The sequence below is a fragment of the Trypanosoma brucei genome, chromosome 3, assembly GCF_000210295.1.
Source record: "Trypanosoma brucei gambiense DAL972 chromosome 3, complete sequence".
Classification (NCBI taxonomy): domain Eukaryota; phylum Euglenozoa; class Kinetoplastea; order Trypanosomatida; family Trypanosomatidae; genus Trypanosoma; species Trypanosoma brucei.
Window position 1 is genome coordinate 390,440 of NC_026736.1, and position 20,018 is coordinate 410,457.

Sequence of the window (20,018 nt, forward strand, 5' to 3'; positions counted from 1 at the left end):
ACAAACCCTAAAGTTAGCACACAAGAGGGAGGAGAAATGATAGTCCTGTGGGAGCAGCGTCCAATACCGTTATGAATTAAGGCAACATACTGCAGAGCACGTTCAAAAAAAAAAAGATGAAAGAGTGTGAGGAAAAAGAAATGACAACGAAAAAAATAACAATAAATATACCACACACGCATTTGTTTCGTCTATCACCGTCGTTGCTTCTTTCCTTACTCTCCCACCGTCCCCCTGCACCCACCCTCAGACCCCTTATCATTCTACTTGCGCCGCATAGGGAAAAGAGATCACAGTTGAATTGCTCCACAAATTCTGCGCTCTCTTCTGAATGATATTATCAAATTTCACAGTGACTCTTTTTCTTACCCTTATTTATTCATTGCTTTTGAAAAGCGATGTTTTACTGAGCACTGTCTCTCTTTTCTTCTTTTATCCGGTGCATCAACATGCAGTAGCGAGAACCGTAGCGGGAACATGCACAAAGCGCATGATGTGAGCATTTGCTTCCCTAGCCACCACGGCTTCACATTTCATCACATATAACGTGCAAAAAAAATGTTGATGGAAGCAGTTGAGGAAACGGGTGTGTTTTAAAAAACAAGGACACCGAAGAGGGATGCCTCCTTTAACTAAGGGAAAATCAGTCCTCAGATTTTCTGAACTACACATGACCTAAACAACAACGGCGAACAAAAAAAATCTGTGAGCGCCACCGAGGCACGAACAAAGTACTTGCACAAAATAACACAAAAAGAATACAAGAGATTTTTGGGAGGAGGAAGAAGAGGAAGAGGAAGAGGGGGAAAACGAATGAAACTAAGCAAAGTGGAAAATGTTAGCTGCACATACCCCGACCCACCGTAAACGGATAACACCGTCGCTTGCTTTCCGCTTCTACATATCTTAATTTAAGCCTCCTAGCGACGGTATTGCCCCCCAAATCCACGCTCCTCACCTCGCCCCATTCGACCGCTGTCCCTCCCCCCGTTACCTCTGCCACCTCTGAAGCCACCACCACCACCTCTATCATTCCTTCCCCTGTCCTCTCCTCCTCCTCTCCCTCTTCCTCCTCCTCCTCTTCCTCCTCCAGCGCCATTACGGCCCCTAAAACCGCCACCGCCACCATTCATGGGTCTCCCTCCCCTGCCGCGGCCTCCACGGCGTGTCAACCCAAGCATTTCTTGCATGGTTTCCCGCTGTCGTTCCCGTGCAGTGAGCTTCTGATACGCTAGTGGTGTAGCGGCAACGTATAGCACACCATCGGAAGGATTAGCCTTCACAACAAAAAGTTGTTTCCGTTGCTCCAAAAAGCTTTTGAGGCCGTTATGCTTCTCTGAAACGGCTTCTTGCACATCGGGTGAAAGCTGGGCGTTAAGGCTCTTTATCGTTATGGCGCCGTTCTGCGGAATGTGCTTGATAACGCTCATCAACACCTTGGTATCATCTCGCATAACTACTCGGGTACCCTCACTGAGCTCACCATCAAATGTTTGATTGATCAGTGCACGTCGCTGAGGCGCGTCTGTGGGAGGCTTCCCACTGCCACCACTGCCACCACTGCCACCGCCGCCGAACCCGCGACCTCCGCTCCTGCCGTCTCCACGTCTGAAATTACCCCCTTCACGGCCGAAGGATCCTTGGGTTCGCATGGAAAGAAAGATTGGAAACGTAGCACCGACACACGGGGGACAAAAGTGCCTGTTGCTGACGAAACTCGGCCTAAAAGCAGCCAACCGCCGAATCAGCACGGGCAAATCAACGATACCAAATGCGGCAGACATCTCTCACGCGACCCGCTACTACCAAAAAAAAAAAAACAGATGTTATGCAGATACCACTTTTGCTTTTGATGTTATTCGACCCCAATTCCCGACACCCTTCGTGGTTCAGAAAAGCAACTGAGCAGGTTGTTGTTGTTGTTCTAAACCTTTCCTGTTACCTTTCAACAAAGAATGTGAACTCTTGGTCTCCTGTTGCGCCCTATGGACTTATTCTCTCCTGGACTGAAACCTTACTCTGAAGTGTGCTAGTGGGCAAATTTCTAATTAAGCACAGTGCCTGTGGACGGAGTTTTGTAGGTGGCCAACAGAAACCTTAATCCCTGTGCTGCTGCAGGAGTGTCAGTTCAGTACTCCTCTCCTGAAGTGACTATATATATATATATATATATCTTTTTTGTGGAATAAAACTTGCGTCACTGACTCCGCTGTCCCTAATTAATCCACCTCCTCTTTTAGGTAATTTGTTACTTCGCCCCTTCGTCCGTTCCTACTGCACACAGTTATTCGAAACAAACGAATAGGATTTACGTGACTTTTATAACCTATACGAATTTAAACAACCACAAAAAAAAAGTCTGAAGAAATCGTAGTGTTATGACGAACGATGCTGTTTCAAACTGAAAAAAAAAAGACTTAACGGTATCGATAGCCATCGCACACGCATGTTGGCCTTCCACGCACCACTTATGCACATACAAACAAGTATGGTGATGAAGGTGAGCAGAGAGGGAGAAAGAATCAACTGGAATCAGCGGCGCAAATGTAGCCAGTCAGCAAAAAATAAATAAATAATCCCGTGAGCAGCCCACAGCCGCTCCACAAGAGCAGCGCTCCATTACCAAAGTTACTCCAATTGTCGCACATGAACGACTTCAAGTATACCGTCTGACAAACGTCGCCGGATATGAAACTCAGCAATGCCGAAGTTCTCCAGCGTACGACCAACTTCATCCACCAATTGGCTGATTCGCGCAAGGTCATTGGGAAGTTGCGAGGAAGTTAACGACCGGAACGAAGCGACATTCATTCCAAGTGCACGTTGCAGCCACGCATTACCGAGATCCACGACAATTGCGCCATCTTCCCCAACACCAAGACTGGGCGGCAGTGGTTGCTGAACGGAGAGGAGAACCTTAAGTGAGAAGGATGGAGGTTCTCCAGGACTGCAATTCTCACCGTCACGGATAGTTAAGTCCGACATAACATCGGTAATTTTGCCGATCGCAGTTGAAAATGGGGGAGTTGCAGTTGGTGGCTGCTCAGGTGTAGGAGTGGCAGGCACAAAGTACTCTTGCGTAACCCTCGGATGTGACAAAGGCTCAGGAGTTGGTGTCAAGCGCGCTGCCGGTCTTGTGGGGGGTGTTGGTTGTGCAGATGCTGCCGCGGGGGGCGATGGTTGCACCACAGGCCCTGAAACTCCTTCATTGGTCTGATGACGATACTCTAATAGTTGCTGTTGTTGCTGTTGCCTCTGCTGTTGTTTTTGATGTTGTTGTTGGGTTGGTCCCGGCGCCACCCCACTGTGATTCGTATCACCCGCAATTCGAGGCGCGGGGGCGGATGAGAAAGTGGCGGTATTCGTATTCGTGTTCGTATTCGTTGCAGAAGAAGCCTGCGCGATCCGCCCCGGGCGACCGGATAATTCGTGGAGCTTCTTGACGGCATAATCTTCCCAGAAAGATTGAATCTCCTTCACGAAACCACCCAGAAGTTCTGTCTTTTCTGACTCCAAAATAATTACCCCGTTCAACAAGCGCAGGGGTGCAAACAAACGCAATTTGGATCCCAAAACCACGCCAGTCCGTAGCGCATCGCAACCCCGGCGACAGTCTTCCACCGCAAAGACCCGTACGAAACCATCTGTAAGGACCAGACGAAGCAGCCTCTGCCGCCGGCCATGATGACGTGCGGAATTATCTTTGCTCTCCAATGAACGAAGTGTTTCTTCAAGGCTTCCTGGCTCCGTTATTTCGGTGCAAACTCCCTCTGTGTCAGTACCCGTTGGTGCAATCTCACGAAGTCGCTGAGCGAGTGGAAGTGACACGTCTGCAACTTCGTTCACCTGAAGAATTATCGATGGTACTATTTTCTGCCCGATAGCACCTTCTGGTACTGACAACTGAAAGTCATGTGGAAGCAGCCCACCACCATCATGCAACGGGGGAAGTTGTCTGACAACACCGGGTGGGTCAAGTGAAGCTAAATATTCAAAGTTAGAGTTGAGAAACTCGGCGCTCGGCTGCTCCATGCAAATAAAACTAAATGGGTTTACAACAACAACAACGTAAACCCGGGGTACTTGGTAGAAAAGTTCTGAAACAACTAAGAGAGAAAGGAGGTGCAATGGAATTGATGCGCACTCACTCGGAGGTTTTTCAGTACAAATATCATAAGAAGGGTAAAGTTGAAAAGTATTATTTGTGCTTGGAGGGTAACCACAGTAACGAAAGTGATTTTTTTTTTAAAAAAAGAAAAAGGTTCACAGGGAGAGTGAGCAGTAGTGATAAGTCACGGGTGACTTTTCGCAAGCCGGTTCGGTTGCGCCAAGGCAGTATTTCCGCTATGCTCTCCATTCTCCGCCCAATCCCGCCGATTTGTTTGTGCATCCACAACATTATTTAACAAACGCATGCACCATTTCGTGTGTTCGTGCTTCTTTCAAAATAATAATTAAAAAAAGTAGCGCCGAATCCTCGTCACATTGAACTGTTGCAGCAAAAAAAAAACTCCTAAAGGTGGAAAAAGGTGAAAAGAAAATGGAGGCACATGAAGGAAAATACTGTTGTGAGTACAATTTCGTAAAGCAAAATGATTTTTTTTTAAAAAAATAAAAAAGACGTCGAAAGCAGTAATACCCCCCCCTCCTTCCCTTCCTATGTTTTTCTTCGTTTCCTTTCAGATATTTCTTTTATCTGTAATTTAATTGTACTCTTCATTAATGTCAGCCTCCCATGCATCACTTTTCTCTCTCGTTGCTACTAAAACAAAACAAAGCATAAAACCTCCTTCCCCTTTCAATTCCCCTTCATCACCATGAATCCTAAAACAGCTTAGCAAAGGGCAAGAATTTTTTTTTTAAAGGAAAGCAAATGAGAAATGGGAGAAACCCACTACACATATGCTAAAAATCCCCATTGCAGTACTAACCTCGTACCAAACACAATTAACTTATTTTCCTATCGATATTTATTATATATTATTATTAATTTTTTTTTTGTAACTACAACAAAGGCGTCAATCTGAGACCTCATTTGTGTCGACAAACCGGGGAGGAAAACTTTACGTGATTGAAAAATACAGGAAAGAGGGTAATGCGAGAGATAAATGGTGACTAAACATTGTCAAATGAGACCGGTCCTGGACCAAGAAAAAAAAAAGAAAAGGGGAAAGGAAAAGAAAGGAAAGGGGGAACTAAACTAAAACTTCCGGTTTTTCTTTACGCTTTTCAGTTAAATCCCACAACTCCCAAGACGCGCGCACAGTTCACCCATAAATTAATTCACCCTTTGCTTTTACCCTTCCTTTTCCCTCATTCACTCTTACAACTCACCATCGAAACAACAAAATAAGAGAAATAATAACAAATGAAAAAAAAAAAGAACTTTCCCATCCTTCTCCTCCTATACCTTAATGATTACATTTATTTCTTCGGTAGCACAATTTTCTCTTCTTTCTTTTTTTTTTTCAATTTGTTTAGTTGATGATAAATGTTCGCTGATTCATGATATTCCCTCTCCCTTTTTTTCCTCTTAATATTTGCCTTCTTCTATTCATTTCCTTTACAAGTTACCATTCCTCGCAAATGTAGCTAATAAAACAAAAGAGATAATTGACAAACTAAAACACAAAGAACAAACAATGAAAAATTTTAAAATTTTTTTTAAAAAATGTAAAGAAGGAAATGAGGATGGACGTTTCGAGAGAAAAGATGTAATGATACAACAAATCATAACAAAACGAAACAAAAAAAAAAAGGAACCGGATGTGTCACAAACGGGTGCCTCACTTCAACCAACCCAGCGCCTCATGGACGATGTAACTGGTATCTGCACCAACTTCCCTTTTTTTTGTTTTGTTTTCCTCTTTTTATCCATCTCACTTCCTCACATCACACCACTCATTTTCTTCTCGTTGTTGTTTTCGTGTACGTGTGTGTGTGTGTTTTTTGCTTTTCACCCTGCATAGAAATTATAATATTTATTTGTAAATAACCCCTCGTGTTGTGGTTTCTTTTTTTGTCTTGTTCACGGTACTGAGGTGTTCACTCCCCATTTTAAACCTCTACTAATCCAAATTTCGACCCCAACGAAAATTCAACTTTTCTTCAAGGTAACGGTAACGGGTATCATCTCCCCCGCCCCCTCCATCATTCATTCATTCCTTTCTTACTTCCTGCAATAAAAATGCATTTTCTTTTCTTCTTTTTTCGGAGTAGCGTTCACACAAACACAATATATATATATATTTATATATCTACAGAAGGAATGGTAACATGGCCTTCTTGTTGCGCACCGATGGATCTGTTTTAATATAGTTCTTGTGTTTCTTCACAGCCCACTCCGCCATTTGTACGAGTCCTGCAAATGTAAAACCCCAGGAGGTTAGCATACTCGTACCAAGAGAGAAGGCCACCCAAGAAAGGATCTCAAATAAGTAATTGGGACAAGACACCAGTGAAAAGAGAATTCCTTTGGGTACCGGCCGCGTCGCGTCACCATCTCCCTTTCGCATCCCACTCAACTGCACATGCACGGCAAAGTTAAGGAGCTCGAATATTACCATCGCCACCGCTGAGGCATTCACAAGTGTGGGGGACGCGGGTTCCGTATAGTACGGGCTGCATAGAGCATAGCCAATGCCAAGTGCAAAGGTCCAGTAATACACGCAATTTTTGATGATGTTGCGCCGCGGCATAGTTGGGTGAGAGAACTTGTGCACAAAGAACGTCTCCAGCTCCCGCTTAATGAAGTGGGCACAGAAGAGAGCAATGTAAAGCTTCTGCGTGTAGCAGTACTCCTTAACAATGCTGCTGCCGTAGATGAAGGAGGGGCGTGCCGCGTACGCCAACATGATTGCCAAAGGACCGGCGTATTCCACAACGAATACGGTACGGTATCCCACCTGTGGGCCGAGATCCTTGTAAACAACTTCAGATCCATCCTTTACACCCTGTTCCGTGAGAGCCCGCTTTGCGTCGAGGGTTATGTACGCCGATTTATCATTCTTGTCGCCACCACTGCGGAGGATTTTGAAAGACTTGCGATGAATATCCACTCTTGGTTTGTACACCTTTTTGAGGTCAGTGAGACCGGCATTTGAGGGTAGCTCAACCACCTCTGAGGATGAGCCTGATATCACGGTAACCTTCATGATTTGGACTTTTAGCAGTTTCTTTTTTTGTTGTTGCTTTTGTTGGGGTGAGATAAATTCTGTACAAGATGAACGTAGATGAATAAGCACAAATATATATGCATATATGCATAGACATAGCCATACACGTAAAAAAAAACAAAACGGTAAATTAGAATTCAGTAGCAAACGTTAGGGAGATGCGAATTTAATTAAAATATAATGAAAAGCAGGCTAAACAACAACACGAATGAGAAGGTGTTACGAGAAGAGAAGCAACTGAAATGCGCGACTCTTCCATTCACCTTCTCATGCAGGAAGTTAACTAATGCTTTTTTCCTCTTTCTTTCTTTTTTTTGAAGAAGGAAAGAAACGTGCAATATAAATAATCGACCCAACAAATGAAGCAGGTTTTCTAAACTTCTGAAAGGGGTAACGTAACGCAACATAAAGAGGTCAGCTTGATGAAATGGGATTGGGGCAAGCTACAAAATATACAAAAAAAAGGGGGGGAAGAAAAAAAAAAAACGCCTCAGTAAATCAATAAAATTGAAAGAAGTACTAAGGGGCCTCCCATTTGGGAGGAAATTCGTATCGACTACCATTGAAGAAAAGATAAGGGAGAAGTATTAAGACGGATGAGATAGGGCGAAGTTAATTAATGAGGGGGGAAGAATATTTTAAGTATGAAACAAATTGAAGATATATACATATGTATTTCTGTATACAAAAAAATGTAGTAACAATCAACAAAAAACAAAAGAAAAGAAAAAACAAATGAAAAATAAAGTACCAAAGAAACCAAGCGTTCCAGCTGGAACGCCCACCAGTAACACTGCGCCATAATTAAAATCACTACAAACAACCGTATTCCCATACATGTGAATATATACATCCCTTAGTAAACAATGCGGAGGCGAATCGAAGCTGCAAAAGGAGCAATCCCAAGCTCACGATGTCCCATGACACCTTTAATCCGCGCTTCTTTCCACCTTATTATTATTATTATTATTATTATTGTTATTTTACGCTTCCCCTTCCTTTCCCACGTCCCTCCAACGCACACGCACACAACCATCCAATCTTAATATCGTTTACATAACAAAAAAAAAAGTGTACTCAAAGAAAGGAAAGGAAAACCAGGCACCACTTTTTCCCTCTCCCACTTCCCAATTAGTCACTAAGATGTTCACCAAACACACATCACTAAGAACTCACATCAAGATTAAAGAACGGATGGCAAAGTGCACTGGCTGCCGTCATACGTTGCCTCGGGTCTCGCTCGAAACAGCGCATAACAAAATCATTTAACACTGAAGGCCATGCCTCCGGATGCCGCAATGCTGGGGACAAAAAATTCTCCTCCATAGCCATAAACGTAGCGGCTGGATCCCACACTGCGTACTCAAGCCCATTAAGCATTCTCAAAAGGACACAACCCACACTCCACATATCGCAGGAGGCGGCGAAAGTTGCAACACGGTTGGCTTCATATCTGGGTTCAGCACTGGCAGATGCCCAATACACCTCAGGCGCCATTGTACTGAAGTCGCCAAGTTGGGAAATGGGCGATCCGAGACGCTGCGCGAGGCCAAGGTCAGTCAGCACAACACGCGGAAAGGAAAAATCCTCCACCAAAACCTGTTTAAGTGTTAGGGGTGACGAAAGAAGGCTCTCAGCGCCTGCATCACCAAATGGCCATGGTTTGGATAGGAGGATATTCTCCGCCTTCACATCAAGATGGCACAAGTTGCACACATTGTTGAGAAAGTAAAGCGCATGACATATGCTCCACGCTACGTGCTGGACCTCTCGCACAGTAAACAGCGTCCGAGGCGTACCGCCAGTACCTCCCGTGCCATCATGGGAAGGGAAGGGGCACCCCGTTGCGGATGAAACTTTATAAATCTCGCTGCGCTTATTAATACAGTCGCCTAGAGAAGTGGGATAGAGTTCTAGCGGGAAAAGCAACGCATCCCGCTTGATGCTGTACATTACGCTGCCAACGAGCTTTACTACAAAAAGTGAACCCGTCAGAAAGGTACGGAGGACATGCAGACGCCCTTCTAACTCCGTTATGTTGTTCTTGATATGTGAAAGCTCGCTCTCATCGCCCTCGGCGCATTCCTCCGATACCCCTGCTGCTTGTCGTTTAAGCTGCTCCAACTCTCTTTCCACAGTCCGCACATCAGTTTCAAGTCGATGAGCTGCACTAGTTACCGTCTGAAGGGCACAACTTTCATCAAGAGTCCACTTTCCCTGAACGCGACTAATCTTAATGGCAACACGGCGGGCCTTGATGGATGCGCCCGTGGGAGTCCCATTCCATAGCACACAGTCGGAACCCTGATTACGACTTGTAGCAGTGCTATCAGCGCATACGCCATCCACTTCCACAGCTGACTTCCGTTTGGCAGGGACGACAATCCCATAGTTTCCGCGACCTATGTAACCTGTGAAGCTGCTGCCACACGTAGACGACAGTCGCCTCAGACTGAAACACGATTCAAGCTCTTGGTCACTTTTTAAAAATTCATATGGTGAACTTTCCTCTTCGGGGAACATTTGCAACAATTGCGACGGAGTCGGTTCGATCTCTCGCTGGAGATCGAATTTACTGTCGTCGTCAGTTCTCGGACCGCTGCTTCCCCCCAAAGGAGCCTCGTCTCCTCCTTCATTTGTAACGGCTTCACCTCTTTTATATTCGTCACGGCCCCTCGCCATCGTATCAAATGGCAAAACGGCACTACACGTACGGCTAAGGCCAAACTGTGCCATTGGTGGGGCACTCCACGTATGAATGAACTCCATGACATTTTTTGGACGGTTAATAACAATGTCGACGAGGAGGTTGTTAACAATATTCTGCGCACCGCTCTGATGCATCCAGCGGTCAATAGCCAAAGTGGGTTCTTTCTTATTTGCTTCATTGCTGGGATCGCTGCATCCATCCCCCGTAATTTTGTCCATCCCGGTAATTAAGTTCCCCCTCATTGCTCTCTCCTTGTCATGTGACTTCCCGATCTTTCCCTTTCTGCAGTTCTTCAGCAGATTTATTTATTCCTTTCCCTTTTCCCTTTTTTGCTGTTGTTATAACCTACTATTCTTTTTTTTTCTTTTATGACCTTAACCGTACCCTCTCTTCACTTCCCCTGGAATTAGTTTTACGTACATATAAACAAACACACACACACATAATATATATATATGTGTATATGCGTGGTAAGACGTTCAGTGGCGGAGCAGAAAGAAAAAACAATAGGAGAAAGAGAGCAGAGGTGAATATAAAAACATACATGCCAATGTGAGATGTTAATCATTCACAAAGATTCATTAGGTAATTAAAAAAAAGAAAGGAAAAGATACTAAGAACGGAGCAGGAAAAGATTCTCGCGGCAGTAAATGACGCAGAAACTGTAAACACGAGGCGCAACCCGAGTGCAGCACTTCATTCAACATCAAAAAAGTAAATAAACAAAGGTAATAAAAAGAAGTGTGTTTATTTGGCAGTGGCTTGCAACAATGCGGAACGAAAATGGAAAAAAAAGGGGGCGCACATGAACAACAACAGTAATAATAGTACCAAAAATAATGATCGTAAAAAGCGGAAGTTTTTCTTTTCGTTTGCACGGCCCTTAACCATTCATACCCCTCCAAATTGCGCGCCACCCGTTTGTTCAAAAGAAAAAAAAGGAGGTAATGGGAAACGGAGGCGGACAAAAGGGAAATAAACCAACAGCAGCGATTTATGCCCCACCAAAATTTGTAAAAAAAGAACATAATTTTTTTTGGCTGAAAAAAAAAAACATGAAAACATAATGTGAGCCATGTAAAGACATCCTTACGTGTGTTTGTGTGGGCATCGATGTGCGGTAGAGATGTCATCAACAAAATATAACAAAAAAAGGAGAAAAAACAGAAAAGTTAATTTGTTGAATTCCCCTTATGTGTTTTATCATTTTCACCACGCAGAGTCAGGTCGCAGTAGCGTTCTTTCCTTGCGTCACGCTTCAAAAACCACTTCCACACACATATTTTATGCCATATGCACTCCATACGACTATTATTTTCTTTTTTTTTCCCTCACCCCTCCCTCTTTTCCTACACCATTATATTTTTGCGTGTCACTCCTTCATTCAAAAACCCCTCCCAAACCCGTTCCTAATCACACTTCCCTAACATCATCTTAATTTATTCAAGTGAGTGTGCTGGTGTGTATTTGTATGTGTGTCTATATAACTTTCATCACTCGCTTGAAGCTCATCTACAACTTTGTTTTTGTATGTGTATATAATTGTATAAATACTTCGGGCCCCGTTTCACTTGACACACAGGAATTTTTTTTTTCTTTCATTTGCATCGTGCATTCTCCCTATGCTTAATTGTTGTTCGCAATCCTTCATTTAAAAATTTTGCTCTTTTTTTCTTTTTTTGAACATTCCGTCAAGATTCCAGTCCCACTGTCAAGTTCAAAAACAATCACTCTATATGGTCTCGTGTGATACGGATCCCATTCTCAGCGGAATAACAAACATAAATATATGTATTTTAAAATATATATATATAAAGAAAAAAGGGTGATGTGCTCTATGGGTTCCGGTGAAGAATGAGGAAAACCGCTGCCCACACGCATTTCACTGCATAAGAGCATGAGCACCAATGATATCTATACAAATATGTATGTATATATAGATATATAGATAGATAGATAAATAGATATAGATATAGATATAGGAAGATATCTCAGATATAAATGTATCTTTTATTTATAAACGTGTGCGTGCAGGTATATAGTGAAACTACAGGAAAAAAAAACAAAAAAGGTATCGGGGACAAATAGAGTACACCGTATCATGGATTAAATCGTTACCAGTTGTCGGTGTGGTTATTTTTTACCCCCGTGCCCTTTTGTGGAACTGTCGCTGCCGGAGTGGTTATTGGCATTAACTGATGAACCGCTACCACCAGGCGCACTGCTCCCAGACGAGGCGGAGGAATTTGAAGCTGTTGAGTGCGCACCGGCGTGCTGCGAAGATTGTCCACCGTTTCTTCCACTGGACGAGCGCTTCTTCAACATGCGTTCCGCCTCACGATCCGCCTTTTGTTTATTCCACGCTTCCTTTTTCTCTCGTAACATTTGCCGCACCCCTCGCCCCTCCAGCACGCGAGGTGTTGGTGGTGATGGAAAGATAACACTCCGACAGTTGCGGGTGCCACAACTGCATGCAAATGGCGGCATACGTTCGTCACATAACGTGGCATAATCCACGGTTAACTCCTCACCACTATTAATTGTCCGCTTAGAGACAAGCGTCAGCGTCCGGCCCTGCAAGAAATGCATATTGGGTTCACAAGAGTGACGAATTGCAACTGCCTGATGAAGGCGATCACCACGTAAAATCACACACCCCACCACTGGATCCTCTTCCCCAAGTTTATATACAGCCTGAGCAATAACGGGAACAGTGTGGGCCGCATCACTGAAGAGCGCCTTGCCGGGCCGTACGGTTCGGCTCGCTTTACTCGAAAAATTTCCACGAGAATCGTGACTGATGAAGTACCATGGCCGCCTTGCCTTCTGCTCACGGACTGCGCGGTTCACTGCATTGTCCACAAAGCGGTCGTGATCCCATGATTTATCGCCCACCACCATCAAGTCCGCGAAGTCACCGCCATCCTTCTCGCTGTACCACATCCCACAGTTTGGGTTGATTTCCAAAAAGTATACATCACCTTTGGGGTCTATACGAAAGTCAACACGGCCATATCCGACCCCGTTCATAATGTGTTGGAAGGCATTCCGGGCCATGTCAATAATCCGTGGGTAGGCCGGGTCATTATGAGGAAGAAAACTGCATGCCTCATCGTTGCATTCCATGGACCACTTCTTGTCAAAATAGGCAAAGTCATCTTCATTTTGCAAAAAGTTAAACATTAAAGGCCTGAACACCTTGACGCCATGCGGACTCCCGCTGTCGGCACATGCGAGAACGGTGCCCTCACGTCCTCGAATAAACTCCTCCACCAGAGCGTGATTGAACTCTTTCAGAAATGTTCCAACCTTCACTTTCAACTCGTCCAGAGTGTCACAACGGTTATCCTTGTTAATGCCAACAGAAGCGTAACCGGAAAGATGTTTCACGATGACAGGGAACCGCAGATGACGACATTTCTTCGCCAAACCTTCCGTTTTATCCAAAAGCACAAAGTTAGGTGTATTCACACCGGCCCCGGCAACAAGCACTTTCATATCAATCTTGCTGGGTTCAAAACTGCGCGAGTCTGTGCCCGTAAATGCTGCGTTGTGCTCCTCCAGTGCCTCTAATACGTCGATACCAGCACGCTTCTCGTCTTTACCACCGTCACAAAGGTTAAAGAAAACGTCGAAGTTGTTTGAGGTTACCAATTCTCGCACCTGACGATAGGCATCATCTTTACGCACAGCAACTTCCGTGAAGGAGTACCTGTTCTTGTCCTTCCGCACCCTGTGAGCGGGGCTGCAGTGGTAATTGTCCATTTCCGCAGTGACAGAATTGGTCCCTTCGTAGCTGCTGTTGAGGACACATACGCGCAATTGCTTCTTTACGCTCGCCCTTCTCCTGCCTAGAGTTTGAGATACCACCATCCCAGTCGCCGATTTTGTGCCGTGGGAACCATTAGCGGATGAAGAGCCCGTTGACATTGCTGTTGCTGTGTTCGTGGTCGATGCACCGGATCTATTCACCACTGACCTGGAAGAGGAAGCTTTTACTTTCTTCAGCCCAATCACATCTTCTTTCCCTTTTCTTGCTGACCTTCCCCGATTCGATCCCTGCCCTATTTCCACTGCTGTAGTCGTCCCTGAGCTTTTACCTGACGCACCACCGCCGTTACTCGTACCTGATGCACTCAACAGGGCTGTACTCTTCGTGCCGGGGTTAATGCCATTACCTCCAGGATGAGCGGATGTACCGACGGCGGCGGGAGGCACGGCGCCTCCAACTGTCAAACAACTTGAAGTACCACCACTTTTACTGCTCACAGAAGAGGCAGCACCACGGGATGGGAGAATAATAGTTGTGTTGGATGACTTCCATCGCAGGGTGTGAACAGTCACGCAACTCCACACAGCCACTGTTGAGGTTTTGGGTATTAATACATCTGCAAGGGGACATCGTAAGACTGAAGCCACACCAAAACGTCGAATTGCTATTCTGTACATCCCCTTTCTTATACTCCTTCACGAAAGGGAATAAGCCGTTACGAAAGACAGGGAGGAGAGCGGAGGAAGTAAAGTGCACACAAAGGAAGGAGGAAAAAAAAAAACAGTGCCAGTTTCATTATCAGGGAAGAACAACCTCCACTCAACAAATCAACGCCAATGTTGCGAACACTTCACACACCAGCATCAACCACACTAAAACACGCGTCCAAACGCATGGCACGGCGACCTATATATATATATATATATATATATAATAGATGTAGACGTCACTGGGATGGGAAAGGTAGAGAGTTAAAGTAGGGAACCGCATGGCAGTTATTGTGTTAGACTCTAATAATAAAGTATTTTACGTGTCCCTTTACCTTCATCCTCTTATTGACAGTGAGACCAAGTATTCATCGAATTCTCAGAAATCACGGCAAGAATACACATGCACAAATATGTGTATGCGAATAACAAAGACATTTCTTTCCACTTTACCGTAAATAGGTTTCGCTCGCCATGACACTGGAGTGAAAAAAAAAGGTGACTTGAGAGAGAGGTTAAAGAAAAAAAACGTATAAAAAATATATTAATAACAATAATAATAACTAAACAAATAAGCATATAAACCAAGAAGAAAAGAAACAACAGCTGCCCTCGATGCTCTCGGCCAAATGAAGGATCATGTCTTCCACCGAATAATCTCTTTTTCCTCATACTTCCCTTCACACATACACACACCCACACGCATACAAGAGCAGATTCTGTAGACACCCAACAAGCATATTGCTGCAACAAAACAAACATGAGTACAGAAGAAAAACGGTAGTAACAAAAAAAAACAATGGAGTATGGAACAGGAAAATTAGAGGAAGGCTGTAAACGCATTTGCTTAGGAATAATAACGATGACCATCAGTACAATGTCACCTCTTAAGAGGTGTAGAAATGAATAGAGAAATCACAAGTCACCGAAGAAACTCGCGTCCTCTAAAAGTTTTCCAACGCGCACGTGGCCCATGAGAGGCGGTCCATCAGGGTCTTCCAAAGAAGCTCGATCTCCGCGCATCCATGTGAATTTGAGCACCCTTGAAAAGTTTCTCCCCTCCCAGTTCTTGTTATCGAAGTTTTGTTCAGCGATGTAGACAAGTGAGGGCTGTCGACGCTCCTTCTTCAGTTCGCGAAGTGCCGCCTCTCCACCAGCAGCAGATACGTCATCTTCCACCTTCACAACCACGGCAACGTGGCCGCGTGGAAAGTATGCCTTATAGTCCGAGTTCCATACCACAACATCGCCCACGAGCGGTGTGTGCCGCTTGCGCCTCTTCGTTGTCCTGACCTCCACCTTATTTTCGAAGTTAATCCGCTCGTATAGACGGTGCATCCCGCTTGAACCAAAAAACTTGAGGTTCTCCCAGTACAAATCGTGTCTGCTTCCACCGAAATAGACGAAAATTCCTCGGGTGTGTAAAAGGTAGCGAGCAACAAACTCATCCGCGGTCCAACACAACCCAGTTGGTGCTCGCTTCCACTCGGACCCATACGGCATTTTCTTCATTACTTCATGTGGATAACCAATTGTAGTGTAGGCGTATGTCTCTGACAGCCAGTGGCGGTGGCAGTTGCTCATAGAAGGGACGTCTGAACTATAACCTACAACAGAGTCCATGGGAGCGTTGCAATGCTCAAGTGGGTTGAAATCCATATGCATCCCATGTCTCTTTGATTTCTGCGGGGACCCCCCACCGAGGAGAACGTAGACGAATAGAAAAAGCAGGAGAGTAGCCGGCACAGCGAGCTGAAACTTCTGTTTTCGGTTTAGAGACACCATTTATGGCGTGATTTGTTGATTCGCGACCTTTACAAAATAATAATAACAATACCAACGACAATGCCAATAAGGTTTTATAGCCCTCCCGTGAAAGGATGGAAGAAAGATAGAAAGAAGAGCATTGACAGAAACGTACCAACAGGAAAGAACCCGATCATCGGACACACAGAATGTACCGCTGAAGTGATATAGTAGGTAAAAAGTGCGAGACACAAATGGCAAAAAAATTTTTCAAAGTTCGTATAATGGGAAAAGGTGTAAAAAATGTGAAATCCTCCCCACATTCATCTGATTATTGCGCCATACATCAGACCAGTAGACTGCCGCCGATTTTTTCCACGCACCAACAATCAGTAGACACAAACACAGTTACATCCCCTGGGGCAACGGTGCACACTCTGGTCATTCCACCACGCCATAATATGCGACATGTGCCCCCCATGACCGCAGTAGATACAACGCAAAATGAGGCAGCCATTCCTCTTGCTTGAAGGAGGCGGTGTGGCGCCTCCTTCAGCTCCACCACTCCCATGTCCTTGGCCGCCCGGTAATAGCGAGAGACCACAAATAGCACATGTGTCTGCCGGTAGTAAAGCTGGGCTTAGGTACTTGTCCTTCGCTCCAACAGTGCCAGGGCCTCCGCTACCGCTATCACCATACGCATTAATTGGTGAACTCCTGCTGGCCATGTGTAGTTGTTGGTTTAGGGCAGCATTACAATAGGCGTCCTCAATAGCGCTCATGACAAGTTCTACCTCACGGAATTTTACAGACTGATCCATGGTAAAGAATACATGAGAAACAACAGACACACAGCGATAGCACTCTACCGGATGAATCAGATGCTTTGCAATGTCTGGAAACGCCGGTTCCTCACTTAATATGGAGGGAAGTACAACACAACAGACGACTACACCCGCCCAAAAGGGTTGCCGCTGTGCCTGCATCGCCTCCACGGATTGAGCAAGAGCTGGTATGAGGAGTTTTCGAGCACAGAGCAGAGGTGTCTGCGCTACCAGCGCTCCCTTCACGATATGGGACAACGTGCGAAACGTCAGCGATACCCCGCGAAGCGCCTTGGCGTTACGTGTTATATGAGCGTTCTTGCATAAGGCGGAATGGGGTTTATCATCATACAGGCACACATCATTCATCGTATATTTTTTCGTATGCAGTATATTTTCCGGTGCTAATAGTGAAGGAAGTAGCATCCTCCTTTCTTTACTTACCCCCTTTGGCACAACAGATAGGTCAAGTGCAGAATTAGTCAAAAAAATCCGGCCCTGGACCGATTGGCTATCGGGTCCGTGCGACAAAACACCAGCCACACCTGTCAAACCAATCGTGTTTCCATCGATACCGTCCCCACATCCTGCATTACCACACCTGCGGTTGAAAAGCGGTGAAGACGACGAAAAGTCACCTGAAGACGTCGCATCGGGATGTAGTCTTCCCTTTGCAAGAGATGCAGATGCAGAGCGATCATCAATTCTTTTTGCTTCCGATCGGTCTGAGCGTCCCCATGAAAGTATTCCGCCGTTCGGCATGAATGCGGCGGCAAACTGACGCTTCGGCCTCAGAACCATATTACTCCCCATGAAGTCTTCAAAATACCCAACAAAATCATCCCGCAGTGACCAGCCATTACTTTCCTCGTATAATGCCGTCGTGCTTCCCGAGTGCACGCAGTCACGCTCAAGCACTAAGCAACTCTCGTCCAGTTCCAAGGCCCCCCACCAAGTGCAGAGAAAAGAGAAACCAGACAGAAAAAATGACCCAGTCGCCTGCTCAACACCACGTCCCACTGCCCCAGCGTCCATGGATACCTCTGTCGACGAACCCGAGGCATCCACAGACCTCAGTGATGAGAGTCGCGAGCAGCCATACCGCAATTTGCCATAGTAGTCCGCAGCGTTCTCAACAGTATCATTGCAACCCCCACTGTGTGACAGCTTTGGCGCAGTGAGTTTCGATATAGCTTCCTCTAAGACAAACGACTGCAACCCACAGCATCTGTTGGCACCACCCCCGCTATCATGCTCGCTGCCTTGTACGCAACCGTCCTTGGCGTAGCGCCAACTGCAGGGAGCCGCCGGATACGAAGGTGGGAAAACAGCGACCCACTCCGCTACAACCATGAACCCTGAAACAGAATTCTTGGGTTCTACAGCCCCTTGGAATTCGCGCTGAAGCCGCACAACCACCACACAAGTCCCGTCTACTTCTGAAACCGGGTCGCACACTATTACGGTAGGCGTTCCTCTCCCCGACGGCAGTTTCGCTGGCGTGGCCTTAATACCTACGCACGGTGCGAAGTAAACGCTAGCACGTTTTCTTGCCTCCTCAACCTCCGGCGATACAACAACTAAAGGTCCCATGATCCCTCCTATTTCTACTTTTGCGCGGTTTCCTTTCTTTTTTCAAGCCCTGATGTAAAGGCTCTACCGTGTGGCAGTTCCCTCTCCCTCCGCTACAATGGTTTTCCCTGTGTGCTCGCGCGTGCGCACCAAAACTTATAATGGGGCTCTTGCGTGAATTCAGGTGCAGTTCTTAACACAAGGGGGGAAACAATAATAAAACTAGAGGTTTCTGTCATAGTAGTACAGCCCGCAAGTAAACATGCAGTTGACGAACGACAACCTACCCCCAGCAGCATAATAAAGAAGTAAATGCGGATGCAAGAATATAATGATGTACGAACGTAATGCGGAAGTTACCTAAACGCCAAATCACAAGGAGGAGAACTTCATATGTGCATAAAAACCCACCCAACCCTCATTAATTCAATACCTCTACATATATTACCTTATCCTGCACCATATTGCTGCAGTCATAATACTTCCACCATTCCTCCATATATATGAATAGACATATAGGTACGCGTGCAGACGAGTATACCACTAGAATTCTTCCATTTGTGGCTCAGGACCATATGACAGTTTCTCTCCAAACACAGATTTTAGGCGCCACTCGTCTCGCACCTGGTCATCAACCTTTGGCTCCACGAACTTCCGGAAAAACCAGGCACGGCGAACGGACACTTGCTTCCAGTAGTTGTGCAGTCGTGCTTGCGCTTTGCAGTAAAACTTCACAACTGACTCCTCCAACACCTGAGCCATCGCGGGACCGGCGGAAGAATAATACATCTCTTCTGCCTCCAGAGCCGTAACAGGTTGACCCTCCCGCTTGCGACGCGTGACCTCCCGCTCAACACCGGAGTACAACTCCTCCCGGAACTCGGCAGGAGGCTTAAATTCCAAATCCGTCCAATGACCCCCACTAAAGCCTTTAACCTGAGGGTAGCGGACAAGATTCCTGGTAAGTTGGGGTGTGGCATCCTTACTCACTTCGTAGAACTTAAGATTCGGATAGCGGTCAGCGCTCTGGTGACAAAGAAATTCAAACGTTTTGTCGAGTGCATTACACGCTGTGCAGTTCTCCTGATGATACCGCACAACCATAACGTCATCCGAGTGAGAAAAATAGTGCAACTTCTCCCGCATCTCCTCTACCGAATGAATTGGCTTCACACACCTGGTTGGAAATTTCATCCAAATTGGATTCACTGGCAACTCGTTGTTTGCGCCCAAACCGCTACGGATACCTGCGCTGTTCATCATCAGTGCCTTCATTTTGTGCGAAGCCGATTGGTAAAGCTCGAGCTTCTCCCGCCGCCGCTTGATCCCAGCAACGACTTCAGACCGGCCGCCCGGTACCTCCGGCTCGCTCCATTCTTCTTTTCGGGTTTCGGCCATTACACCTAAGTGTTTTATGGCAGTACCCGACCAAACAGACGTTACAGTTTCAACGAAAATAACAGTACAGTGACGACAAATTGTGTTGTGGTAAAGAGACGATAAAAACTTGCA

At 45.7% G+C, this 20,018-nt stretch overlaps 10 protein-coding genes across 10 annotated transcripts; all 10 read right to left on the reverse strand.

Annotated features, from left to right (window-relative positions):
- Window positions 1–920: 920 nt before the first annotated feature.
- On the reverse strand, window positions 921–1,784 carry TbgDal_III1680 (hypothetical protein, conserved; the record flags this gene model as incomplete). The annotated part of the gene is made up of 1 exon (XM_011773820.1): window positions 921–1,784. The coding sequence occupies one exon, from the start codon at window positions 1,782–1,784 to the stop codon at window positions 921–923; it is 864 nt and encodes a 287-aa protein (XP_011772122.1).
- Window positions 1,785–2,628: 844 nt separating this feature from the next.
- Window positions 2,629–4,032, reverse strand: TbgDal_III1690 (hypothetical protein, conserved; the record flags this gene model as incomplete). Its single annotated transcript, XM_011773821.1, has 1 exon — window positions 2,629–4,032. One exon carries the CDS (start codon window positions 4,030–4,032, stop codon window positions 2,629–2,631), a length of 1,404 nt encoding a protein of 467 aa, XP_011772123.1.
- Window positions 4,033–6,257: 2,225 nt separating this feature from the next.
- On the reverse strand, window positions 6,258–7,154 carry TbgDal_III1700 (3-oxo-5-alpha-steroid 4-dehydrogenase, putative; the record flags this gene model as incomplete). Its single annotated transcript, XM_011773822.1, has 1 exon — window positions 6,258–7,154. One exon carries the CDS (start codon window positions 7,152–7,154, stop codon window positions 6,258–6,260), a length of 897 nt encoding a protein of 298 aa, XP_011772124.1.
- Window positions 7,155–8,339: 1,185 nt separating this feature from the next.
- TbgDal_III1710 (hypothetical protein, conserved) lies at window positions 8,340–10,127 on the reverse strand (the record flags this gene model as incomplete). Its single annotated transcript, XM_011773823.1, has 1 exon — window positions 8,340–10,127. The coding sequence occupies one exon, from the start codon at window positions 10,125–10,127 to the stop codon at window positions 8,340–8,342; it is 1,788 nt and encodes a 595-aa protein (XP_011772125.1).
- Window positions 10,128–10,466: 339 nt separating this feature from the next.
- On the reverse strand, window positions 10,467–11,018 carry TbgDal_III1720 (hypothetical protein; the record flags this gene model as incomplete). Its single annotated transcript, XM_011773824.1, has 1 exon — window positions 10,467–11,018. The coding sequence occupies one exon, from the start codon at window positions 11,016–11,018 to the stop codon at window positions 10,467–10,469; it is 552 nt and encodes a 183-aa protein (XP_011772126.1).
- Window positions 11,019–12,018: 1,000 nt separating this feature from the next.
- Window positions 12,019–14,334, reverse strand: TbgDal_III1730 (hypothetical protein, conserved; the record flags this gene model as incomplete). The annotated part of the gene is made up of 1 exon (XM_011773825.1): window positions 12,019–14,334. One exon carries the CDS (start codon window positions 14,332–14,334, stop codon window positions 12,019–12,021), a length of 2,316 nt encoding a protein of 771 aa, XP_011772127.1.
- A 375-nt stretch (window positions 14,335–14,709) lies between these two features.
- On the reverse strand, window positions 14,710–15,234 carry TbgDal_III1740 (hypothetical protein, unlikely; the record flags this gene model as incomplete). The annotated part of the gene is made up of 1 exon (XM_011773826.1): window positions 14,710–15,234. One exon carries the CDS (start codon window positions 15,232–15,234, stop codon window positions 14,710–14,712), a length of 525 nt encoding a protein of 174 aa, XP_011772128.1.
- A 45-nt stretch (window positions 15,235–15,279) lies between these two features.
- On the reverse strand, window positions 15,280–16,149 carry TbgDal_III1750 (hypothetical protein, conserved; the record flags this gene model as incomplete). Its single annotated transcript, XM_011773827.1, has 1 exon — window positions 15,280–16,149. One exon carries the CDS (start codon window positions 16,147–16,149, stop codon window positions 15,280–15,282), a length of 870 nt encoding a protein of 289 aa, XP_011772129.1.
- Window positions 16,150–16,499: 350 nt separating this feature from the next.
- Window positions 16,500–18,527, reverse strand: TbgDal_III1760 (hypothetical protein, conserved; the record flags this gene model as incomplete). The annotated part of the gene is made up of 1 exon (XM_011773828.1): window positions 16,500–18,527. One exon carries the CDS (start codon window positions 18,525–18,527, stop codon window positions 16,500–16,502), a length of 2,028 nt encoding a protein of 675 aa, XP_011772130.1.
- A 522-nt stretch (window positions 18,528–19,049) lies between these two features.
- Window positions 19,050–19,904, reverse strand: TbgDal_III1770 (hypothetical protein, conserved; the record flags this gene model as incomplete). The annotated part of the gene is made up of 1 exon (XM_011773829.1): window positions 19,050–19,904. One exon carries the CDS (start codon window positions 19,902–19,904, stop codon window positions 19,050–19,052), a length of 855 nt encoding a protein of 284 aa, XP_011772131.1.
- Between the last annotated feature and the right edge of the window lie 114 nt (window positions 19,905–20,018).